The sequence below is a fragment of the Lissotriton vulgaris genome, chromosome 5, assembly GCF_964263255.1.
Source record: "Lissotriton vulgaris chromosome 5, aLisVul1.2, whole genome shotgun sequence".
In the NCBI taxonomy this organism is placed as follows: domain Eukaryota; kingdom Metazoa; phylum Chordata; class Amphibia; order Caudata; family Salamandridae; genus Lissotriton; species Lissotriton vulgaris.
The window spans coordinates 182,438,878-182,466,309 of record NC_141693.1 but is presented as its reverse complement, the minus strand read 5'-3'; the positions used below and the strand labels follow the sequence as shown (position 1 = coordinate 182,466,309).

The window sequence follows — 27,432 nt, the reverse complement described above, 5'->3', positions numbered from 1 at the left end:
AAGTTTGTACTGCAGCCACCTACATTAAACACCCGCATCTCACCTTTAATATGTTTCTGCTTAGGCTGCCTTTGTGCCAGAGGGTGGTGGGTGCGTGGAAGCAACAACGGGAGCAAAGCAACAATTTTATTTTAAACACGTTTTCCAGAACGTGTTGCTCTTTGATAAGTGCGTGCAGGGATGATTAGTTGTTATGGATAATGTTTTGTGGGTCTGTCCCTCCGTACGAGCTGGTGTTGTGTGTTGGTATCAGACCAATTTAAGAAAGCACGAAGTCCTGGGAAATAACAGACGTGGCATGTAGCGCTGACTGAACTGGTACCGCTTAAGGCGCTGGCGTGTCCACCACCCACGCGAATGACCCAGTGTCAGGCAGTTGGGGGTTCCTTGGCGGGGGGAGTGGGAGGGTCATGTTCATCAACTTAGTCCAGTGGGGGCAAGGGGCACAATGTTCGTGACAGCTGCAACAAGAGATTGCCCGCTGGTAAAACAAGGAAGCATTACTGATGCTTCAAAAATAAAATCATGACTTCGCTGAAAAAAAGAGCAAAAAAATCCTGACTTTACTGTAAAAGTGTTCTCATTGCACAGGCGATGGTTAAGGTGATTTGATGCAAATAATTATTGTGTTACGTGCGAGGGAAGGAACCCCTCCCAGCATGACGCTGGCAGGCAGTATTCCTTTACATGGGGCAAGATTCCCCGAGAGACCACGCAGCTTCTTTACTTGGTGGAAAGAAAAGGGAACCGGACAACGAGGGGGTGGCTAAACTCTGCGTCAGGGTGTCCAAGCATTACTTAGCAGTTACATATTCCTGTGTGCAGCATATGCTATGTTAGAGGTGCAAGAGCGTGCACTAAGTGAAGAGCCAATGGGAGAGAGGTTGTGGAATGAGTGTTAGCGTGCTAGAGAGAAGGGGGGGGTGATAAGCGTGAGGAGAGAGACGGCCTGGCGCCCGTCAAAGTGAAAGCCATGGGCAGTGAATAAATTAGGGGAGGAGAAATGCCTGAGGCACAGCGCACGCTGGGGGATGCCTGTGGGAGGGAGGCTGGTGGCTTTGATGTGCACGCGCTTTTTAGGTCAATGCGCTTGCGCGTTGAGCTTGCTTTTCACGGGCACAGCATCAAATCGCCCGATGGTTAAGCTCTGGTTAAGCTCCAATATCTCTCGCAAGGTCAATGCGCAAGCGCATTGACAGGCTCGACCTAAAAATGGATTGATGAGTGAAAGGGTGAATGGGTGGACGGATGAGTTACTGGGTGGATGGATGAGTAAGTGAAAGGATGGATAGATGGGTGAAAGGGTAAATGCTTGGATGGATGGGTGGAAGAGTGGATGGATGAGTGAAAGGATGGATTGGGTGAAAAGGTGGATGGATGAGTGAAAAAGAGGATGGAGGGTTGGATGAGTGAATTGATGGATGATATGATTAGATAGATTATCATATAAAATCCCACAAAAAGACATGCTCATTTGCTCAAAGCTACGAGCATTCAGAAAAACTGTGAAGTGCACAATTGTCACAACCTACTATCAACTTATTTTGACTTGTACATAAGTGGCTGTCTATTTACCTATATACTATTGTGCAACCTCCTCTGGCGTGTCTGTAAAACGTACCTTTTGTCCTGAATTTTGACCTTCTGTCCTGAATTTTGACCCTTTGTCCTGAATTTTTACACTTACCATCCTGAATTTGCTCCCATGCCAGTTAGTTACCCTAACTGAGGTATAAAACTTGGCAGCTTTGGGCCAGTATGGACTGACCTGGGACTATAAGCCTACATTGCACCTGTGAAAGAAGTGTCCCGACACAGTCAGCCTCATGCTTTTATCTGCGCATCTATGGTGAATTTCCATTCTCACGTACCTAAAAAAACCAAAAACCTTCTTGGAGACTGAAACTGGTTTATATTCAGACATTTACTTTTGACAGCTCTGGGCGCCCAGAGAGGTTAAAGAACTACCAGTCCCGGCGAAGCTATTCGTGTATAACTACATCTCCCAGCATGCCTTGGGCCGCCCATGTGACTTTGCCTCGGTTTCACGTGACGGCTGCTGCTCGAAACATTGAAAGTTTCCTGCCTGCTTTGGGAGACGGAGGGAGCGGCCGGGACCCCAGACAGCTGTCTGCGCTGGACGCAGCCATGGACATGCCTGTGAGTACTCACTGCCGCCCGACAATCACCCGGTGTCCCTGCAGCCATCAGCTTCCGCAATTATATTATGTAGGGAAGAGCAGTCTGGTGTTATTTTCTTCTTTTTTCTACGCAACAGGAAAGCATTTCTCTTCTGGTTGCCTCAGATCGCCTCCTCCACAGAACTAGAGCCGGCGTTGTGACTGTGCGCGATCTTTTTGTAGAACTTTTGTCCTTTAGTTGCTGGCAAGAGGAGGAAAGGAAATGAACTCCGAAAGACTGGGTTTAAAAGGTACACGCCGCCAACATACGTTTAGGGTCCATTAAAGCTAAAATATAGCTGGCTTTTGCCCGTATCGTTTAACGTCTACGGTTTGCAAATCTATCAGTCCCCTGCGGTCAGTCAGATTACTGGATATTTTAACAACCGTGGAAGAAAGAAAGGCAGAGTTAAAACAAAAGGGGTAAGGAATACGAAGTCGAACCCCTCAAAAATAGGGCACTCATCAGGAAAGTCCTTGCCTCCATTATTGTTTACGTTACTTCTTTCGCCAAATCTAGCGCCAAAAAACAGCCGCGGGGCTCCGCATTCTCTCCATGATACACCTGCAATGTACTGATGTGGACCAGGAAAGAGCGTACCAAAATTAATCTAGGAAAGAGAGTAGCACAAGTAATCCAGGAAAGAGTACCAAAAATAATCTAGGAGAGTAGCCAAAGTAATCTAGGAAAGATAGTAGCAAAGGTAATCTAGGAATGGGAGTAACTAAAGATCAAAAGGGAAGAGAGTAACACAGGTTCACTAGGAAACAGTTCAGCCAGTCTTGCTGGCTCCTTCTCTGCTACTAACACTAGATTCCCCGTCATCAGTGCTGTGCACAGGATGTTAGGTGCTAGTCAAAAAGACTTTACTCCCAGATTTTAACTTTTCTCATGTTAGGGTGGAGCAGATTTACTGGTCCTGGCGTACCTACTTACTTTCTTGTGGTTGATGGTTCCTTGTGGTTGATGGTTCCTTGTGGTTGATGGTTCCTTGTGGTTGATGGTTCCTTGTGGTTGATGGTTCCTTGTGGTTGATGGTTTCTTTGAATAAAAACGCAAATCTGGGTGAGATGATCAAAAATGGCATGGCATGGCATGTCTGCATCAGTTCTAAACACAGACACGTATACAATAAACTCCCTGATGCCAGCCTCAGATGTGGTCAGCTGGACAGCAGCCTGGTTCTTCAGCACTGGGTAACGTTTCTTTATACAGGATTACTTGATAAGACAGGAGCTGCCTTCCACCCAGGTGCTTGCTGAATTTTAATATATCTGCCTAACTACTATGATCTTCTTATTTTTTAAGCAGTCTCACATTTAGCAGATAACTCTTACAGCATAATTTGCCTAAGATCACACAGTTTCACAAATCACAACTGTGATCAGTACTCGGGTATCCAGAATGTATATGTGACGAATTAATTACTAGGTCTCATCTGCTCTATGCGTTACGCACGATTATTAGTATATTTTGTCAGTCAACAGAAAGCGGAGACAGGCATGCGTAATTAATGATGTTGTATATAGCTCTGGTTTATCTATGACTCACGTTAGTGAAAACAGGGACTTCACACATGATGTTACCTGTCCCATACGGTGATTTCGGTATGGTGAAGCCTGTAACAGCGATGCCAGTGTGCAGTGCCACAATCCTTATGCCCTCCGCACCCAAACACACGGTGTGTCTCTACCCGGCCCTGCTACTCTGAACCACTACCCTTAAATGGCCACATACAACAGTACTGTGGACAGAACTCCTTTATGGGGCATGAAGGCACATGAGTTATCCCCACCCAGGAAGTCCTAACAGGAACCTCTCAGGGGTGTGAGGCAGACAGATCTCCCAAAAAACATAGCCACATAAAAAACACCTTCGTCATCGTGAGTTAGAACAGCTTACTATAAGCTTCACAAAAATCACGAATGACAAGTTTCTTAATTAGAGGAAGTACATTTATTTTTATATACAAAGAATAAAAACTACCAAAGAACAGGGAACGTAACAGATTGTTCTGAGCTTCCGTTGCAGGGGCAGAGGGAAAACTCCAAATTTGCCTGGAATCCTAAAGGAAAACATGACAAATATTTTATAGTAGCTGCCCTGAAGCGGAACAAAAGACCTCGCTCGCATGGATCGAGGATGTAAAGCAGTAGGAGTTGGTTGATACTAAAAAGGTTCTGTTCTGTTATAGGCCATTTATTAAGCGCACTTGCACCATAAAGACCTTATGGCGCTAGGATAACAAAGACTGCAACCGAACTCTGGATTAAACATATGGCTGTTGGAATAGCCGGGTTTTTAAGAGTTAAGTTAGTTAGTTAGAGGACGATCTAATATCTGGAGGGAGAGGATTCCAGGTGTGGGGACCCATAAAGCAGAAGCTGACCCCTCCAGGTCTCTTGCTCTTCTACCTTGGCACAGAAAACAAGTGGTGAGCCAACATTAGGCAGCGATCGGGAGTGAAGAGCTGGATTCTGGAGGACACAGAGGCAGGACTTTTACCATGGAGAGCTTTGAAAAGAGTGCGGGCTGTTTTAAAAGCAGTTCTCTGAGCAACTGGAAACAAATTAAGCTTTTTCTTTAGAGGCTCAATGTGGCAGTGTAAACATCCCGAATTGTCCTTCCTAACTCCTGGCCCCTAGAGCTTCCTTGAGAAGGCGCTCCTTTTTGACGTGGGGGGGTGGAGGGTGTTATTTAGGGCTGGAGAGTGTGAGGTCTGTGGATCTCTGTTATAGGGTCTCTCCCTCCAACTCCATTTCGAGGGATGCGACTCAGGATTGAACAGTCATGACTTCAGATACGGGTACGGTAGAGACAGATATCCAGGATATGGTAGAGAAATGCCAAATGCGCTGACCCATGTCCACGGTTAGTGACCCTGCAGGATGACCTTTGCATACCTGCCCACACACAATTCTCTTGGAATCCAAGTTGTTTTGTAGCCCAAGGTTAAAGACCCCTCAGTGCTTCATAGTGGTAAGGGACCTGGCCGGCTGTTCAAGGAAACACCAGCCAATTTCTCTTGACTGACTTCATACTGAAGAATTCTCAGGCTACACCATGAACTCTATGCCCAAGACCTTGGGGAGATACCGTCCACACAGGACTCCATACGGGAGCATCTATTTAGGTCCATTGTGCCATATTCTTTAGGAGACATCCTTCCTCTCCACGCTTCCACAAAATTCTGACTCAAGCAGTGTTCATGCAGGGCTATCCATCCGCTTGGCCAGCAAGTCTTTTAACTTGTGCAGAGTGGTAGCTAGACCCTTCTCACCCACTCCATCAACTCCTCTTCCTGAGGCTAGAGGAAGCCACCCCCAGTAGTCCCTATGCAGTGTAGTCCTGCTACCTAAGGAGTGGCTGCAGGAGCATGCACACAAGGCAGCCACCCTCTGAATAATGCCACTCACTCCACTGACCGAGTCCCAGGTCTTGCAAGAGCACCCACTCTGTAGGGAAGGATCCAGGAAGTGCATGTTCATTTGAAATGCAGCACGTCAAAGTTTCGCAGTGATGGGAGTCTTGCAGTAGCTTCGAAAGGGAGTGCACTTCTCTGTGCAGCATGAACAGTGTTTGTTTACATCTAGAGTGCAAAGGCTCATACCGAGAAATCGCCTTGAATATATATATATATATATATATATATATATATATATATATATATATATATATATATTATATATATATATATTTTTCAAGGCGATTTCTCGGTATGATATATATTCTACCACTGAACCTGCTGAACTCCTTTTGGATGGGTGCCTCCAGCGTGCGTATGACCCACACAAATGTACTCCACCAGGAACAACCCGGAGCACTCCACGTGTTTTACATGCATTTATTCAATTTCACATCCTGAAAAATGCATTCATTTCACTGAGCATGACGTGTTTCGGCAACTAAGCCTTTCTGAAATGCTTTTAGTGAATATATATATATATATCGCTGAGTAGGAGAGTTCAGGCCCTTCTAAGCACTGCTAGTGTAGACAGATTTGGGAGCTGCATCACATGGTGATTAGGTTTTTACCCAGTTGGAGGCTGCCCTGACCCCTAAAATCCCCTGTGTGTGTTTCTAATGACTTGCATTATATAATGGTGCAGTTTATGTTTTAATACGTTCTACTAGTCTTACCATCTAATACTATTACCCAACTTAGTGGTTCTCATTTTATCTATGCTGGAAGGATGGAAAGTTGAAGCAAATTGTTGTGATTCAAGCCCATAACCTAAAGTTTCCACACAGGTTTTACAAGTACCTGCATCCTGTGATGTCCTTGACGCAAATTTGACCTTGGGATGAAATATCGACCTACCGATTGTGACCAATTACATAAAATGTTTATCTATTCTATATGTAACGGCAGTCTAGATAATAATAGATTGTGTTGTTGTAATCTTATAGTTCACATTGCCCCCCCTCTGTCGCTGCACCGTTCACTCGTGTCCATAGGGTGTCACAAACTGTATGCTGGTGTCCTTAGGGTTGGAAAGGGGTGGACCTGGGGAGGTTAATGAGGTTTCATCAGGCTGGACTATGCACTTTTTAACTGTTTCCACCCACCCATAAAATGTTTCCTTAGTCTCCTCCAAACATAAGCTGAATTTACGGAGCAGGAATTTCTGTTTTTAAATGTATATATATATATATATATATATATATATATATATATATATATATATATAAACAAATAGACCGATGTACTAAAAAAAAGTAATATGAGATAAATGCCGTTTGTTAAAAGGACAGCTAATTTGAAATCAATTTTTAGGCTGAAGTATGTAAATAAAGTTCAGCAACAACTAATTTTACACCAGCAGTGCTAAAAAAAAAAAAAATGTGGGTTCCGCATTTAGAGTTTGTGTAAACCCAGCTTCTGCTTTTGCTTTAAATTCTATTTGGAAGATTTCATTGTGTCTGCATAGTGTTTTGACTGCCATGGGAAATAACATGTTTTCTAATGTGGAATCTAATTTATAACGGACAAGGGGTTGTATGACCAACACGTTACAATATGGGGTACTTTTATTAATAGCTTTGGTGAATCACCACATATCAATCTCGAGAGGATGTGACGTACTGACCAAGGCTCCCGACTTTGGAACTGGGGAACCGGGTTCTACTCTTGGTGTCTGCTTAACATCCTGGGGTTCTGGGTAAATCACATAATAGGGTGACCAACCGTCCGTAGATTTCACGGATTTCCCGTTATTTGGGCCTCTTGTCTGTTGTCCATGAGGATTTCGTATTTCTTCCACAGACGCCTTGGGTGAGGGGTTCGGGAGGAGGAAGAGAAGGACAAAAAGAATTGTGATAAAGGGAGACATCGGGGGCCTTCAAGAATGATACAAAGGGGCAGGGAGTGGCTGGTGTGGACGAAAGAGGCATAAGATGGACTCAAGACTACACAGCCTTGGCATTTGGCACACTGACGTACAGCTGCACCGGCAGCGGACTTCTGGGCATAATGTTGGGCCCGACTCTTCTTCCTTTATACATTAAGCACTGCACTGCCCTATTCTACTCGTAGCCTCCTCTAGCAAGGGCATAGGTGTGAGAATAGATGCAGCCAGGCATGGCATGGAAGTACCCATGAACTTCCACAGCAGTTTTCTGTTTCACATGATTATGCAAATGGTAAGAGACCGCTTTGCAAGTGGTGCACAAGTCAGAGATGCACGCACATGCAGGAGTATGTTACAGATGGTACTTCGTGACCTTACCCAAGCCCATAGGAAGCTGACAGATGTCAGCTTGTGCCCCAGCTTGTGCCCCAGCACTGCAGCTGCTGTATCTACCAACAACATGTAACGGGGCCTCGTGTGTGTTTAACCCCTTCACACTGGTAGCATCCCCTTTATTACCCTACTGATGCATAATGAGCTGCAACGGGCAGATGTTTGCTCTTTGAAGCTGAATATAAAACACCAGCAGAACACAGCCCTACATTAACACCAAACGTTACTGTTTAAAGAAATACACCCAACACATTTTGTTTACTCTCTAAACAGCAGTTGAAAGATGGTATGACAAGTTTCACGGGTGTTTAAAATGAGTGTAGATTACACATGTTTATTTATTTATTTATTTATGGGATTTTTAATGCGCAACTAATACCCTAGGGTGTCTAGGCGCAGTGAGATGCTCTAGGATACACAAAATTCAGGGCACAAACTTATTAATTGAATAACCAAGTTTTCAAGGCCTTACGAAAGGCAATGAGTGTTGGTGCTGTTTTAATATACAAGGGGAGTGTGTTCCACAGTATGGGGGTCGCTACCAGGAAACGTCTGTCTCCCCATGTGGCCGTTCTTGTTCGGGGAACATGCACTAGGTAGCTTGCTGCTGATCTTAAATTCTTTCCAGGTATGTACACCTGAAAAGCTTTCTATGCAAATAACCTACATATGGTTTATAAAAAGTAAATCAAACAGACAACAATTCTTTTCATGTTCCTGAATGATTGTTAACTTGTTTTACTAGTTTGTTAACTTGTTTTACTAGTAAAATAGGCCAGTTCAATATTATAAGGATATTTCATTAGTTATTGTAATGTCACTTCCTGTGGCATAAATGGATATTAAATTCGCTAAGTAGCAAATACCCCGAGCCCTCCAACCCCTTGTGTTTGCTAGGGCATCTACCCAGTTTATAAGACTGTCTGACACTTCAAGGTCATTCCTCTTGAGGCAGTTTGTAAGACAAATAGCCTGCAAGGAAATGCCTCCTTTTGTATGGTCACTCTTAATTTTTGTATTAATGCTGCTGGTTTTTAAACTCTGAAATTGCAACAAGGCCTGCTAACCAGATCTCAGTGTCAGTGCCCTGACCTTAAAATGTGTATGTTTGATTGTATATACCCAATTGGCACAAGCTGATTTACTTGTTAGTCCCCAGTATATGGTACCCAGGGTCTGTAAGTTAGAGGATTACCCCAGTGATTGCAGCACCGTTTGTGCCACTCTGGGTGTGACAAAGGTAAAATGTGGCTCAGAGTCTGCCACTGTAGTCTGGAAGGGCAGCTTTAACTGCTAACTCGACTTTGCCATTTAAAGCAGTGGCAATGTCCAATCTTCCCTTTTATATATATATATATAAATGTAAATGTAGGTGTATTTATATAGCGCAACCTGTCACCCAAAGGGCATCCTGGCGTTTGCCTAGGGAACCCGTCCTGGTATTCCCCTGTGAGAGGCCCCGGAAGGGTGTCCACAGGGTGAAAGCCAGGCATCCCGCCGCGAGGGGCCGTCGTGGAGATTAAGCAAGCTATTGCCCAGAGTTGCAGAGTGAGACCCCGTGAGTCGAGTAGGCACCGGAGCGAGAATTGTCGAGGCTGTGGAATTTTGAGCCCGAGACCCGCTGAGGCGGGGAATCGAACCCTGGTCCACGGTCGATCCCAGCTTCCGGGTCTGCCGCCTCTAACCACTGAGCCACACTTCTCCACATATATATATATTTCACACCTAAGGTAGATCAATCCAGCCCTAAGGCAAGGTGCAGCATATTAGTAAGTGGAACATGTGCTCTTTACATGTTCCAGATGTAAAAACCCCAAAGTGTCATTTTTAAACTTAAAAAGGCTAGTTGCCCCATTGGCGAGTGCAGACTTACACGCTGTAACAGCAGTCTGCTAACTTCTGACTGGGACAACTAATGTTGGTAGTGTAAGGTATCAAACAACTAGTTACATTAAAGCCAATTTGTTTCCCAAGTCAAAATTAATGTAACTTGTTGCGGTGTGCAAGTTTTACAAAGTTGATGCTTTGTTGCCCAAAGTCTCCTGTGCCCATTATTGGTTGCACATGGGGTGTGTCCCTGAGACAGCTTTTTGTCCTCGTGTAGAGACATGCAGATGACTTCTAGGAGAGGACACAAAAAATGCCTGCATGGGGGAGAAGTGTTGTATCTCCCTGGCAGGAAGCCACACAAGTGTAGACAAACTTCAAAGGAGAAGCCGCTTTTGAAGGGAAAATGACTTGCACATGGGAAAGGTGTTGCTCTATTATCTAGGTAGACAGGCTGGCAATAGGGCACGAGAGGGTAAGCCATTTGTTGAGCTGGTTTTTCAGGGGCTTATAGCCCCTCTGGTAGCCACACCTCTGGGTTCGGATAGGGAAATCTGCACATCGAGAGAGGAGTTCTGCCATGTTGGAAGTGGGCATAACAGGGACTTCTGGAATAACTAGATGCTACACTTCACACAATGTAGTCATCCAGTGGGAGGGAACCTAGTAGACCATTGGTTAGTAAGCACAACCTCACCCAGGGTTTTTTCTGGGCATCAAAACCGTACCTCTGGCACCCAGAAATCCGATCTCGTTCGCCTAAGGAGAGCCCTGCTGCTCCAAGAACCCAGCAAAGATAGGCTACAATAGCTTACACTGCACCTGCTACACATGGTGGCTTGCAAAGGAAAAGTACTGTGCCTGCTGTGTCCTGCTCATGGAGAAGCTGACTCCTGGGCCCAACTGAAGTAAGAGATTCCAATTGCCCTATTCACAGCTCTGGACCACCTCAGTTGAAGATGCCTGCTGGGGTGACTTGGTAGTCCAGATCACTGGATCACTGGTCCTCGCCAGTGTACAGCACCATGGACCAAGGCTCAAAACTTGCCTCAGAGTCTTCTGGACCTGGGAGGGTCATTGGAGTGCACTTTGGCTGCCCGGGAAGCAGGTTATCGGCAAAAGAAGGAAACTGTTGAAACTGCTGTATCAGGTGACTGGACTTCTGCCAAGCTTGAGAGTACTTGGAGGGATGTCTACCCCTATGGCCAGGATTACCTCACCAAGTCCTTGGACAAAGGAGTAGTATGTGGAAGACCCCTGTCAAGAGCACATCTCCAGTATCCTTGAGCATATTCATCCTCCTGTACCCATTGCATCAGGACCACTCCATAGAAGTAAATGTCAAGGTCCACTGATGCTGGAACTATACTAAAGACTGCTTTCCTTCACTAAGTAACTGTTTCTGTGGACCTTGCTGGTCCTCTTCACTGACTCCCTGCTTGAGTTGGTTGCCTGAAGTAACTCTAAGTAACTGCATTGATACTTACCTACGTATTCATTGGAAAACGTTTTTAGGTGTCGATTCGTTGAGTTTGCCAATGCTTGTTTGCTGTTAAGCAAAAAGTACTGATTTTATTATACCCTGTACATTCTGGAATACTTCAATGGATCTTTTTAGTTTTGATGCCATAAATTAGATAAAAATCAAAACTATTTTTATAAATTGGTGTTAGATTTCTTGAATGTCTCAGTTATTTCCTCCTCAATTGTTTTGCTGCAGTTTGAACAGCTGTGGCCAGTCCATTGGGGCTAAAGGGACACATACCTCCCCCACCCCCACATTTTGCCCCTCACGAACAATGTCTGGCAGAGCAAAGGTCGGCATGACAGACACCCTCCATTTTTAGGTCAGGCAGCCAGGAGCTAGACATGCACGAAATACGCAGGCTCCTGAACTGATGGCAGCAGTGCCAAGCCTCCTGGGACCCCAGAGGCAGAGATTCAGGTAAGTGTGATTTCAATTTTCCTATTTTTTATTAATTAATGTTTGGTGCGTGCATGCATGTTTGAATATTTAGTAATGAGTGTTATGAATGGATGTGTGTGAATGCATGGTTGTGCGTGTGTGTCCCATCCGCCCCCCTACAATTACCAGCCGCCACTGCGTTTGAATGCTTTACACGTGTTCCTTTGTGTAAGACTGACTGCTCAGAGCCAAAGCATGGTTGAGCTAAAGGGTTTAACAAACTAAACCTACTGTCCTAAAGAGGGTTGGCAGTATATTCCAACCAGACCATATAACATGATGCTTTTCCTGGCCCAACATCTTTGTAAAATGCATGTTTAAAGGACACATTAGCCAAAAGCACAGCAGATCCTCTGGGGCACCATGCAGATGCTCCAACTGGTACGGAAGTGTCCTGCACTAAATGGAGAGTTGAGTTTTCAAGGCCTGCAAAGGAGCCCATCCCAACCTCTGGAAGTTATTATGCACCTAGTATGTACAGCTATTGTACAAATTGTTCAAAATGTACAGAAACTGTGCATTTCAGGTAACCTTTTTAGTATATTTATGTATTCTCTTAAAGAATGTTTTTGGTATTTACCCTTTTTTGTAGATACCTGAGTGACGTTATCGGATTAATTTGTCGTCAGTGACACCATGTTGGAGTTTGGACGTTCGGTTTAGTATTGGAGTTGTATTTTTGTTTCACCTCAATAGCACCAATTGAACTAAAGTTTTGGGTTACAGTGGACTGGCATGCGAAGTCTGTAATGGCGTCGAGCCTTCTGGGGATTTGGGTGACGGTTTCCTTATGTCGGGGAGATAGAGCAAGGCGCTCTTAAGTTCAGGAGGACTTGGACTTTCAGGAGGAATAGGGGCAGTGAGTGAGCAGATTGTCTGTGTGCAGGGGGCTGTCTCTCCTTTGTCTCCTGAAGTCTAGTTTACTTATGTTTATGATGCCAGTGGGAACAATGCACCTCTCTCAAACGGCCTCGGTCTGTTAAAATGTCCATTAACACACACGCCTTTCGCAGTCACAAGACACTACCCGTGTTTTTAGGTCTCGCCTGTCGATGCGCATGCGCATCGAGCAAGCGAGACTATGGGGGCTTATCCACTCTTTATCCACACTGCAAGGAATCGTGGCGATTCCTTGCAGTGCCCGTGACTTTTAAGCTCAATGCGCATGCGCATTGAGCTTAAAAGCGCGTGCACGTCCGTCTTGTTTTACCCGCTCCGCCCCCTCCCCTTCCCGCCGTGTCGCATTTCTCCTCCCCCCTCCCCTCTCTTCCCTCCGTCTTGTTTATTGTACCCGCTCCGCCCCCTCCCCTTCCCGCCGTGTCGCATTTCTCCTCCCCCCTCCCCTCTCTTCCCTCCGTCTTGTTTATTGTACCCGCTCCGCCCCCTCCCCTTCCCGCCGTGTCGCATTTCTCCTCCCCCCTCCCCTCTCTTCCCTCCGTCTTGTTTATTTTACCCGCTCCGCCCCCTCCCCTTCCCGCCGTGTCGCATTTCTCCTCCCCCCTCCCCTCTGCCCGCCATTTCGCAGATTAATAACGCAAATAACACTGCTGATGTTCACAGCATTGAGAGCCGTCAAAGAAAATAAATACCAGCATAATAAGGAAACATCGTTACACTTTGCAGTAGACCTTTTCTAAGTCACAACCTCTAAAATGAAAACAGACAGATGCACGCGCGAAACCAGTATAATTGATATGCACATACTTTGTACCAATTTGAGAACTTCTTCACCTTTTTTAAAGACGAGTAGACCTAGGCAAAAAACATCAACATATTCTAAAGGTGTCTACGGTGCCAACTAACTTAACAAGACACTATAGGTCTTGTAGGACACTGTTGCAAACTCCGAACTCCGCAACATAAACTCAGTACTACCAACCTGTGCAGTGAAAGCGCCTTCTGTACGAAAGTGGCGTGGGAGTCTTTTCTCTATGTCACTCACTTTGGAAACTTAACAACCAGCTACCCAGATGTAAATCCTAAAACACTAGACCAATCACAGTGAGGTATGGCAGCGGCCATCTTGGAATGTTAATAATTCTATCGATGATAAGCTTAAATGGTTTACATTCTCTTTGTATTTTCATTAAATTTATGTTTGCCAATGTATTATAATTATTTAACACTATCTTTGTTGTGTGGTGTAGGGTTACAATGTTATTTATTTGCCAACGAATTTACGAATAATTCAATACCGCTTGCTTTTCCACACTAATTATTGTATTCTGTCCTTATTCCGATCTCACTAGTAATATGTCAGTTGAAGCGTTATGTAAGGTTTCACCCCCACCCTTCGCCGTAGGTAATAAGTAAAAGCCGAGCTCTTTGCGCGTGTTTGTACTGCAGCCGTGGGCTCAATATCGCAGATTAACGAGATGATACATTTTACTCCAAAATGGCCGTCAAATGTACCCACTTTGATGCAGCCTGTGGCGGTTTTAGCGCTGCGCAATGAGACTTCTCGGTTGCCTGGTGACTAGGGGACTCTCCTTTCGATGGCCCGTTAGCCTCTGCAAGGGTTTAGCCTGCTGTAGATCTCTCATTTTTGTTGGTGTCTTAAACACACATGAATGTTTATCTTTAACAATTGACAGCCGGATCAGACATGAGCAAAGTTGATGATTTCTGTCTGGCTTCCAATGGAGGGAAGGTTGTACTAGCCACGTCCAGCGACGAGAAACACCCTCCCGAGCACATCATTGATGGGTAAGAGCCGCATCTTTCCTATACTTTTTTTTAACCCAACTGCCAACACTAGGATGCACATTTTTGACTTCATGTCTTCCATCAAAATATATTTTTTGTTTGAGTTGTTTGTCAGTCAGTCAAACATATTTATTTCGGCTAATTTGTCATAAAAAGCATGTAAAAACATCTCGTATATGAACCTAAAACATAGAAACATTTAAGTATAAAAGACATTTATTGACATTAAAATACTAAAAAGGCTTTACATTAAAAAATGGTTAAAAGAGCAAAGCATCAATAAAACTAATCATTCGTTGAAAAGTTACATACTCATAACGATATTTGATCTGGATCGCTTTTTAATAAAATGTAAGAGTACAAAAAATATGTCTGTTGTGCTTAATTTTTGTACAAATTCCATTGCTACCTAGTAATCATTAAACTCAGTCCTGAATATAATGGGCAAAATAGGATAAAGTGACATGTACTCTGTTATGTGACATTACATTGACATGGTGGTAATTCCTTCTGCCAAACGCACTCTATAGGAAGTGCCACTTTAAAATGTATTACATTTCATCTAAACTGTGTTAAGAGGGGGCAATATGTTACATTTTCAAGCCAGCCCAAATTTGGTTCAGTGGGTTTAACAGTTGAAATTTGCAAATAATGTTCGACTGTTTTCATATTTTAGACGCCCCTTAACCTCTCCTCCAAACCAAAAAATCTGCATGGTGAGATTTAACAACGGTCTTAGTATTAGGTGCAATGTTATTAGGGGGCATAAACATTTCTTTTAGGCCTAATTTGAAATAGGTCTTTGCATTAAGTGGAATACTCTTAGGGGACATAAACATTTCTTTTAGGCCCAATTTGAAGAAAACAGTTTTTACACACATCAACCAGCTTATCTTGTTCACAAGTGGTGCAATTTTTATCTGAGCCCCTAAATAGGCTAAGCCCAACTCCTCATGCCATATGAAATTTGAGGAATTGTGTGGGACTGCATCCATCCTATATGTGTATCAATTTTCTAAGTATTGGAAAGTGTCTAACTTGTGATAGCCACATACCCGCATTGTATAAAGCAGCAGAGATGCCTTCGGGTTTATACAAGGCTATCCTCTCCAAAAGGTTTTTAGGTCTCGCCTGTCGATGCGCATGCGCATCGAGCAAGCGAGAGTATTGGGACTTATCCACTCTTTCCCCAACTTGCAAGGAATCGTGGCGATTCCTTGCAGTGCCCGTGACTTTTAAGCTCAATGCGCATGCGCATTGAGCTTAAAAGCGCGTGCACATGCCCCAGCCGCCTGCCTTGCCTACTCTCCCGCCCCCTCACTTCTTGATTGCACGGCCGCTAGGCCGTGCCTCCCCTACTCCTCCTCCTACTCTCCTCCCCTCCCGTCTGTTCCCGCACTCCTCCCACACCCCGCTCCGCCCCCTCACTCTCTCTGCCCGCCCGCTCTCCACTCCATCAGGCAGCCAGCTTCAGGAGAGCAATCTGGAGAGCAATCTGCGGGGTGCCGCCATTTTAGCAGCACGGGCTTTCCCGATCACTGGACACTTACAAATTGGGCAGCAGCATTGAAGGCTTTGCTGCCTTACAAAACCGGCTCAGCGTGGCTGTCGCAACGCAAGTTTACACCCCCGCTCCGCCCCCTCACTCTCTCTGCCCGCCCACTCTCCACTCCATCAGGCAGCCAGCTTCAGGAGAGCAATCTGGAGAGCAATCTGCGGGGTGCCGCCATTTTAGCAGCACGGGCTTTCCTGATCACTGGACACTTACAAATTGGGCAGCAGCATTGAAGGCTTTGCTGCCTTACAAAACCGGCTCAGCGTGGCTGTCGCAACGCAAGTTTCCGTGTCTCCTGGAAGGCATCAAGTGCAATACTCTATTCCTCGTGGAACAGATCCAGCAGGACAGACGAGTACAAGAATAGTAGTTTGTATCAAAAGCATGACCTTCATTACCGCATGATAGCTGGGTGTTAATCAGCATGGCTAAGTCTAATTCCTTACGCACAGTGACATTTCTAATGTAGCTTCAGCGCCATCGGAAGTATAAAGCACTATATCCGTATCATACCATTATCGGCACTGCAGGTCTTGTGTTGCGGATTGAGTTTCCTTTTAGAGGAATGTTTGGTTCTGATTTGCATGTGTGCCAACTGGGGCCTCTGGTCAAGAATTGTAACTTCTGTCATTGCACAGAGCCCTAGAACTTTGGGTGGCTGATTATCTCACAAGAACATAAGAAACTTTACACGAAAAAAACACGTCCTTTTGGCAGGGCCACTGGAGCTTACTTGACTAACTATTTACAGCTGTTGGCTGGAGACTGTCATGTCTGGGTTCATTATGATATTCCGAGCGTTAAAACATACACTGCCAAACGCGCCTTCACATCCTCACCCCCTCATCCTCACACACCCTCACTCACCCTCACCCTCACTCACCCTCAACCCCTCACCCTCACTCACCCTCACCCTCACTCACCCTCACCCTCACTCACCCTCACCCTCACTCACCCTCACCCACACTCACCCTCACTCACCCTCACTCACCCTCACTCACCCTCACTCACCCTCAACCCCTCACCCTCACTCACCCTCAACCCCTCACTCACCCTCACTCACCCTCACTCACCCTCACTCACCCTCACTCACCCTCAACCACTCACCCTCACTCACCCTCACCCACACTCACCCTCACTCACCCTCAACGCCTCACCCTCACTCACCCTCAACGCCTCACCCTCACTCACCCTCAACCCCTCACCCTCACTCACCCTCAACCCCTCACCCTCACCCTCACTCACCCTCAACCCCTCACCCTCACTCACCCTCACTCACCCTCACCCTCACTTACCCTCAACCCTTCACCCTCAACCCCTCACTCACCCTCACCCTCACTCTCACTCACCCTCACTCACCCTCAACCCCTCAGCATCACCCTCACTCACCCTCACCCTCACTCACCCTCAACCCCTCACCTACCCTCACCCTCAACCCCTCACCCTCACCTTCACTCACCCTCAACACCTCACTCGCCCTCACCCTCACTCACACTCAACACCTCAACCTCAACCCCTCACCTTCACTCACCCTCACCCACCCTCACTCACCCTCACTCTCACTCACCCTCAACCCCTCACCCTCACTCACCCTCAACCCCTCACCCTCACCCAACCTCAACCCCTCACCCTAACTCACACTCACCCTCACTCACCCTCACCCTCACTCACCCTCACTCACCCTCACTCTCACTCACCCTCAACCCCTCACTCACCCTCACTCACTCACCCTCACTCACCCTCACTCACCCTCACTCACCCTCACCCACCCTCACCCTCACCCACCCTCACCCTCACTCACCCTCACTCTCACTCTCACTCACCCTCACTCACCCTCACCCTCACTCACCCTCAACCCCTCACCCTCACACAGTGCAATAGGTCTCGGAGCATTTGAGTTAGAGCTTTTAGATTTGTTTATGGCTTTTTTTATTTGTAATTCTTTAGCATTGGCTACAGGAAACAAAAATGCTAAAGATTTACAAAAAAAAACCATAAACAATTCTAAAAGCACTAACTCTAATGCTGCGAGACCTATTGCATTTCCAATGCTTGTTTTTCCTTCTAATAAGTGAAGGCCCCTCCAAGCAAAGATAGGACTCCTAGCTTCACTTCTCCCTCAATCATAGGGAATGCTGAGTGACAATGAACCTTCGAAATACATCCTGAAACTATATGTCACGCATCATGACGTCTCATCATATCTTGCAAATGGGGATGTGTGTCATTTTGTCTAAAAACAGAAACAAGAACTAGCCTGGTCTTATTTAAACTGTGTCACAAGCCCTAAGATAAATATTTGCAGAAATGTCCTCCAGCGGGGCCTTGACGTCAGACATTGTCAATCCGTTGTTGCAGAACAACTGGTTGCATCTCATGCATTACAATCTTGACAATACATTTATTCACTGCTTCGTTTATCTGCAACCTCATTTACCGGTTGCTGGTTTTAAGACTTTATTCTAGAAGTTTAACTGTTGTTGTTTTTTTTTGTGGTGTGTTTTTGATAACGATGATTTAGTTAATGAACCCACGCCATGAAATTCCGCCAGGCAGACTTGTGTTCGAATATTGAGTCATTGTTTCTATAGAGTGGTAGCCAGCGTCGGGGTAATGATGGCCTCCAGATGGAGATGGTGAGTGTGATGCTATGGAGGTTTGTCCCCTCTGTGACAGCCCAACCCTACCCGCCTCCAGTCCCTTCTCTTGTGCTGCATATGCATTTTCTGCAGAAAGGTGGAAGACTTGTAAATCCAACATGGACATCGATTTTAATTAGGCCTGGTTGGAATTTCAATTCCACTGGAGTAATTTCGTTACTCTTTGACGTGGAATTACCAATATTTGCATGATTACTCGTCCTCCCGTAATTGAGAGTAATGCTACTCCAAGAGCATAGTTTGCAAGCTGCTGCTCGCGCTCGCTGTTTGTGTTTTGTTGCATTTAGCGGTATTTCTTAGCACAAAAGTGCATACTTGCATCGATTATGAATGCATGGGGCCCTTTTTTGTGCTAAGAAATCGTGCTAAACGCAGATTTACTCTTCTTGCGGAATTCCTGGGTACTTGATTACGGTACATGGAATTACTTGAGTAACTCCCATCCCTAAACTTATTGTGTGTGAAGGAAGGGCGTGTGCCACTCAGGCCCCATCAAAGTGCCCTCTGATATCAAATACAAACTGCTGAGGGGTGTGCACCTGATACAAAATGGAACGATGGTTGTCTGGATCTGCCATACTGGGGCCATGTTTGCTCCACTGCAGGCCTGGCTCCAGGATTCTAGATCTGGGAGAGCCATGAAGAAACATGGGTAGGCCAGGATGATGGCTGGCGTGGGGGTGAAGGTCAACGAAGCATTTCTGAAAATCTGTTTTAGACACTGGCAATATATGCCCGATTATTTTGAAAAGCCTACGAAGTGAAAGTTACGTATGTTTACGCATTGAGTCTAATTCAGTGGTCAAAGTGCTTTAAAAAGAAGTACGGGAACTGTGATCCTGAGTCTAGTGGGGCGGGGTCAGTAAGCGTGGGGGCGGGATAAAATGTGTGGTTAAACATAACAAAATATTCTATAACTATTTAGTTGGTCTTTTACCTTCAAGTAACTGCATATACAAATTTACACACACCTTAAGTGAAATAAATGCAAGTTAAACTAATCCGTGAGACATGCACTATTCTACATTATGAAACCTCTATTGATTAATGTGATCTCTGCAGATATCTGTGTATGTAACCAGAGAGCTACAGAATTGTATTCTGGTCGGTGCAGTGGGGAATAGTGAGTTTTTAGTGTTATGAGCCTGTGACAGAAAGCACTGTGAATATGTACGGAATTTCACATTGTATAAAATAGTCTGCCGCAAAGTGCACAAAAAGTTTTAGGTTTAAGATCAAAAAACCAAATGCAGCCAAAATATAGATCTGAGTAGTATGCAGGCAGTATCTAATGCAAACATTGTTTCTAACTGTCCCTTAAAAGCTCACTCCACAGCTCATCAAGTGACCTTACAATACCTCTCAAACAGAATACTATTCAAGTGACTCCATCAATTAAAGCCAATACTTTCTCACAACCAATCTTCACATTTATATTTCTTTCAGGCAGCAGACACCCTGGCAAGAAGACTTGGTTCTTGTTCAGCTGCCTGCCCCTCCATTTGCTTCAGATCACAGGAGACTCTCTCCTCTTCCACTTCAACTGATGCATATTAAGGCGCCGAGACGCCCACGGGCATTCGTTCGCGCTTTACAAATCTCATAAATAAATAAATAAATAAATGTCGGAATTAACTATCTAGGTATGGTTGCCTTATAAAATAAAGTAAGGAAACAGTTTTTGTCGAGGAAAAAAAAAGTATGGGCATTTCGTGCCCCTCAGATCCTACCCACTTCAACCACTGGTCTAATTGAACAGAACTTTGACCCTTCTCAGTGTCCAGCTTGTTCTGTGTGCAGCAGTACTGGGCATAGAGCATGCATAAGGATCAGGACATATGCCTACTGCCTTCTGAGCACAGCATCAAGAAATGCTGATTTGGGTACTGGTGGCATGGCACTTGTTAAATGGAAGGCTAACAGCCATGTCTTGTATCTATTGCCAACTAAGCATAGCCATGCCTAGCGATTGTAGTGGGGAATAATCACTTTACATAAGAGGAGTGAATCAAAAATAAAACAAATGATACATTGTACAGAATCACAGAGAGATGTCAAATTATATTTTAAAAAATTACATATATACATTACATGTAGTTGGAACACAAAAACACTGGCTAGTAGATGTTTCCAAAATTCTTGTTTGATATATTTGAGGCCTTCTCAGGTATTTACAAAAATTTGAAAGGCTGTCAAGGTGAGTAAATTTACAAGTGACATGTAATAAAGTGACATAGGGTGCTCAGTAACGATGGTGCAATGCATATCATATGTACAAGGTGAGATTCTATACATTTTAACAAGAAAAATAACTACAAGGTGGTCAGGATGAGGGAGGACAATGAAATGAAATGAAATTAAATTCCATTAAAGCTGCTGTTTCATACAAACATTAAAGCATTGCGCCTCTGATACTGCATTCAACAGAAAACAATGCCTGAACAACATCCTTTAGTAGGGTGCAGAACCTTATGTGGCTAATAGAGGTCCCTTTAGAACTCCACAGGGATCCCCTAGTAACAGCTTGTGGTACTGCGTCCTTTCCTTGCTTTGTTGATTTTCTTTTATTGCCTATGCTATTGTTCCATCTTTCCTCTCTTTTAAAGCTCTACTCGTTACCCCCCTACTTTCCACTGTTTCCTCTCCATTCTCTAGTCCTCCTGTGTCATTAGATAGGTGAAATTATCACTCCACTGCAAACAAAAAAATAACTAAGAAACATTGTCATTTGTAGCACCTGTGGCTTTAACTTTAATTGATGCGAGACCGATTTCATTGTTATTTATTTATTTTATTTTAAAGGTTTTATATAGAGCTGGCTAGACCCGAAGGTATCAGAGCGCTTTACATGAGTATCAGACCATAATTGCAGGTTACATCGTTACAAAGGTTACGCAGTTATTTGAGCCTGGCAACAGAAATGCTTGTTTTTCACTGCAGCCATTAATCCCTAGGATTCAGTTGGAAAATTCATGCACATTTTGCTCCTTGACTGCTGCTGTAATCACCTCAGAACCAGGATGTAAGAGTTGCCTAGTGGTGTCATTACTGCCTTGTACAACAGAGGAAACATTTAAAAAATACTTTTCCAGCTTCATACTCCACAAAGCCAGGGAGATTCAAAATAATATATGCAAAGTGCTAAGTTTCACAGCTCTGCAGCTCCCTATATGGAGCCCCAAAACACAATTGACAAATATTTATCATATATATATCCAAACTATGGGAATTTATTTCCAAAGGTAAATTCTGTCATTAACATAAGTTTACGTCCACATTTACCCTTTTTAAACCTACGAGGATTTCACAAAGGGATTCATTGCAGTCAGATATGCATTTATTGATTGACTGAGAAACCGACTAATCCCACATAGGAGTGAAAGATGGACATGCAAGGTGTGATTTGCCGTGGACCTTGTGTAGGAGCACACACCAGCATATATATTTGTGGGCATTCCCAAATCACTCCTGGTATCTTTCCGCCCTGAAAATGACTGGAGTACTCCACTTTCAGGAAGTAATGTAGAATGGATCACCCCTCAATTTTACTCCTGGGTGTAAAGGAATATCTTTCTCTAAGACGGATTTTTATTCCCTTGAAGAAACAATTATTGAAAAAAAAGAGGCTCTGTTCCCCTTCTGTGGAGTCCTTTACTATGGAGGACTCCAATCAAGTGAAATGGGAGCCTCTTCAAAAAGTCTCATAACATTCCTACTAGTCCACCTGAAGCCTCGTTCAGCTTGCCAAAATATTGGGGTTGTTTGTGAAAAGATTTAGGATTTAACATCTGATATATTTAACTCAGGATAATTAGGATTTAAAATTTAGCAGCTGGTAACGTTAACAGGTATAATTCCAAGACTGCACCTTATGGTATTAGTATTGAGGAAAAATACTGCCCAATTCTTTTTTTCGTAGGCTAAAATAAGCAATAATTTGTGGTATTGGGATTTAAGAGCTTGATTAATCTCTCAACTAGGGTATTACTGTGACACCAGACTGCCAAGATCAGGCCCAGTGTTTCAGGTCATTTCTGAACGGGGGCCTAGTTACTGTGATAACTTAATGCACAGTTCTTTACTGAAGCTTAAAATGAAATGGGCGCAGCATACAACACTTCAAGTTGTTAGGACAAAATATTGAGTTGTAAATATTAGGAGACAGAAATATTGGAATTAAAATATGATACAAAAATATCGAGATGCAAAAATATTGTTAAGAATTTCGCTTATTAGGTAAGTGATGTACGGCCATATGTAGGTAAAAGCAGTTTTGCAAGTCCTTATTGGCGATTTTTAGGGAGTCGCTATTAAGGACTCGCAAAATGCCATGTAGGGAGGAATCGCAATATTTTTTGTGATTCCTTAATATTGCTTAATTGCTAATTGCAAATTGCGATTCGCAATCAAGGAATGCCTTCCCTTTAATTCATATGGGCCTAGAGGCACATAGGAATGAATGGGAATTGCGCACGCAATTTGCGAGTACCCAATAGGTACTCGCAAATTGCGTGCGCAATTTCAAGGGTGCAAGGGTTCCAGAGGGACACCCTGTTGTACCCTTGCAATGTGCATGTGTGCACATGTGGCGCTTGTACATGCACTAAGGGGATGAATGTGTGCCACATGGCACTTTTAAAAAAAGTAAAAACGTGCTTTGGTAATTTGCGATTCCTTATGGCCAAATCGCACTTGCTTTTGTGCTTCTTACATTGCATTTAAGGAATTGCAATTTGCGATTCCTTAAATGCAATCGTAAATTAGGGAATCGCAAATTTTGTGAGGGGAAGTTTCTGTGATACATTGCACCCTACTAATTTGCGATCGCAAACGCTAAAATTTTGCGCATTTGAGAGTTTGCGATAGCAAATTGGCTTCCTACATCAGGCCCATAGCTTTTAATAATGTTTTCAGTTATATAGTTATAAGTAATAAATGATATATTTTAATTATTTTTGTGTTTTAGTTAATATATTTTATGCATTACTACTGTTTGTGTGTGTGTGTGTGTGTGTGTATATATATATATATATATATATATATATATATATATATATTATTTTTACATGGTTTGGTATTTAGAGTTAATTTAATTGTTAATAGTAATTTATAGTGTTTCAGCAGGTTGTTGGGTTTTTAGGGGAATCGGATGGGAAGTTAATTAAGTAATTATTAATTATGTAATACTGACTTTTTTACTTACATTTTAGGTGCAGGGTGCTAGGTTTGTAGGGCTATAGGATGGAACGTTTAAGTTAACAATTTATTAATTTAGAATTAATTATTTTATTGCCTACTAATTATGCAAAGTATGTTATTCTTATATATTTTAGGCTCAAATTGCTAGGTTTGTAGTGTCTTAGAATGGGGAGCTGATTGAGTATGTATTATTGTTTAATCATGAAACAGATTAGTAATTATGTAAACTGGCGTAATACATACTTTTGTTATTTTTGGTGCAGGCTGCTGGGTTTATAGGGGCATAGGGTGGGACATTATTTAAGCAATAAATAATTAACAATCAATTATTTAATTATGTAAATTGTGCTATATTTTAATTGTATTTTAGGTGTGTGCTGTTAGATTTATAGGGGCATAGGGTGGGAAGTTAAGTAGTAATTAGTTTAGTACATTCTCGTTTTTTAAATAGTAATTGATTATTAAAATTATTTTAAATAGTACATAAACTAAAATAAATCATTTTTAATTGATAAATAATAATTTAGTTTCCATAACTTTTCTCGATATAATTTGAAAACATAGATCATCAAAGTGTAAATGTTGAAAAAATAAGACCGTCATTCTTCTCGGTGCAATACAGTTCAATGCATATGAGTTATTAAAATTTTAAAATAGCAAAAAACAATATACAGGTTCCGACCCTAAATCATTGGGGATATGGAATTGAGCTGTGCAAATTAAGCAATTAAAATTTTTAAATGGGACATCATTTGTAAGTTAGAACATCCCTTTTAAAAATACTACATGTGTTTTGGAGATCCTTTTTCTCCTCGAGACTGTTGCAAGAAGATTACATAGATATGTGCAGGAAAACAAATGAGTTTAAGGCTAGGAGTTAGCGCAGCTCTCCAATTCTAGTAAATATCTCTGACGCTTACAAGCCCAAAGGAATGATGCTACGCAGAAACATATAAAACGATCATGAAGCTTCTTCAGGTAGAATAGGGCAATGCTTAAAATCGTGCTGCATTAAAAGAGGTTTCATATGTCTGGCTCTCTGCTCCTTCTAAAAATTATTTTATTCATTCATTTTGTAAATTGTTGTTTTTATTTAATTTCCTATATATTTTAATGGTAATTTTTATATTAACAGGTAAATGTTTCTTCTAAATTATTAGGGTTATTCAAATATGTAATGTGTTGAAGGTAAGTACTTTACTAACTGTTGCCTAAACTGGAGTGGGGATAGTAAATCTTACCCATCAAAGACCAACTCTTACCCTACTGCTGCCTAGACTGGAGTGGGAATAGTACATTTTACCCCCTTAGCGAAGTCCAACACTTTCCCTGCTATTGCATTGTTTTAAGAGGTAGTAAATGTAACCCCTCTAAATTCCAACATTTTCCCTATTGTTACCCTCACAGGAGATAGAATAGTAAATATAACTCCTCAAAATTCTAACGCTTTCTCTGCTATTGCGTAGACTGGAACGGGAATAGTAAATGTAACCCACCTAAAGTCCGACTCTTCCCTACTGTAGAGCTGTTTGGAGTGGGAATAATAAATGTAACCCCTCCGAAGTCCAACATTTTCCCTACTGTTGCACATATTGTAGTGTGAATAGTAAATGTATCCCATCTCAAGTCCAACACTATCCCTCCTGTTACGCCGACTGGAATAGATGTAGTAAATGTAACCCCTTGTTGTAAGCCATCCCGCTTAATTTTTTGACTTCTCGCTCATTGAAGTCCCGCCCCCCTCCCCTAATGGCGGCCACTGCAGGGGGAGTGCGTGTGAAACCTAGACCTTCGGTCCAGGTCAGCGCACTCCACAGCATCTCCGCATGCAGCACCACCTCGCCTCAGCTCTTGAGCCATCCGTCTCTGGGTGCGCGCCTGCAGCCTAACCCCCTGCCTCAGCTCTTAAGGCTCCCCTTACCCTCTTCCTGGGAGGCAGGTTTAAGCCTTGCGCTATTGTGCGTTTTGTGACTGTATTATTTTTAACACTTTAATTGTGTTCAGCCATCCCGCTTAATTTTTCGACTTCTCGCTCCTTGAAGTCAGCCTTTCCTACCGCTGCGGCCCCTCCCCTGACACAGCCCCTGCTCCCGCCTCCCTACCCCAGTCCCGCCCCCTCCCCTACTTAATCTCACTGCTGGCGCGCCTAAGATAAGCCCACCTGCGCCCATCCACGACCCAACCGTGACCAGCGCCAAGAACCCTGGTTCTCCTAGGCTCCACCGCTACAATTCCACCACCCTCAATGCACTCAATCCCGAAAGATGCATCAACTGCAAAAGATTCTCGCTGTACACCATCTATGGACAGTTCTCGCGCAGATCCTGCCACAGATCCTTCACCATCAACAAAGCCCCACATCCACCGAAGGCCCGCCTGATGCACGCACCACCAAAACCCTGACATGCATCCTCCTCAACATACACTCCCTACACTGACACGCCGTAGAGATCTGGGTCCTAATCAACACCCAATGCCCAACGTCGCCTTCTTCACAGAAACCTGGACCAAAGCCACCTCCGGCCCGACATCGCAACTGCCATCCCCGACGGCTACAAGATACAGAGGCAAGACTGCCCCCACCGCCCAGGAGGAGGACTCGCCATCGCACACAAGACTCCCCTCCGACTCTCTACATCCAGCACGAGTAACCCCCACTCCAACACTGAACACCTCCACTTTCAGATCCAGACCAACCTCAAAACCACGATATGCGGCATACTCATCTACCGACCGCCGGAACCTCGCACCCAGTCCGCAACGACCATCGCCGAGCACTCCATCACCTCCATGGACTACATTCTACTCCGGGACCTGAACTTCCTCCTCCAAATCCACCACTCTCATTGACAACATTGCAAACCCCGGACTGAAGCAGCTGGTCAACACGCCCACTCACAAAGTTGTCTTTTTTTGAGATCCATTCTCGTCGCAGCGAACACCGGCTGTCCGTGTCGCCCTGTCCTTGAGACTGCAAAAAGTACGTGTTATTCAAGCCACGCCTGCCCTCCTCTTGCCTTATCCAAGTGGACTGACTGTTGTTATATATAAAGGATGATTTCCTTGTATTGGGGTTAGAGAGTGATTCCTGCCCCTAGCCCCCACCTTTGGGTGGGTGGGTGTTGTCTGCTGGCCGCCGACATCTGTCCAAGACATCCCGAGGACCTGAAGAATAGAGTACCCATTGTCCTGATGAAGCCTACATCATCTGGCTGAAACGCGACCGCGACTGCGTCGACACCGTTTACTTCATTTGGAGTCCCTTATTACCATTAAATAATTTGGTTGATTTTTGTTTTGGCACCAACACAAATATAGTCTGGGTTGATTTAGTAACCCCCAGGTGCTTTTCTTTTGGGACTACCATTGTTTTGTGCTCTCATTATAAATTGAGTTGAGGCACTGATCCGAATTAGGATATATATATATATATATATATATATATATATATATATATATATATATATATATATATATATATATATATATATATATATATATATATATATTTGTTTATATATATCTTGTGTTTGGGGTACATAGTTACTTGATTTTGTAAATGTGATATATATTTGTATATATGTATATGTGATA

At 43.7% G+C, this 27,432-nt stretch overlaps 1 protein-coding gene across 2 annotated transcripts in view; it reads left to right on the top strand.

The window, feature by feature from the left end:
* The first annotated feature begins 2,042 nt into the window (after positions 1 to 2,042).
* Positions 2,043 to 27,432, top strand: part of SLC31A2 (solute carrier family 31 member 2) — an 87,525-nt gene continuing 62,135 nt past the window's right edge. For both annotated transcript variants that reach the window (XR_015295862.1, XM_086921116.1), the window contains exon 1: positions 2,043 to 2,160. Coding sequence is in view for 1 of the 2 variants with exons in the window: in XM_086921116.1 (XP_086777242.1) it covers positions 2,149 to 2,160 (12 nt within the window). In the remaining variant the exon portion in view is untranslated. The remainder of the gene's footprint in view (positions 2,161 to 27,432) is intronic.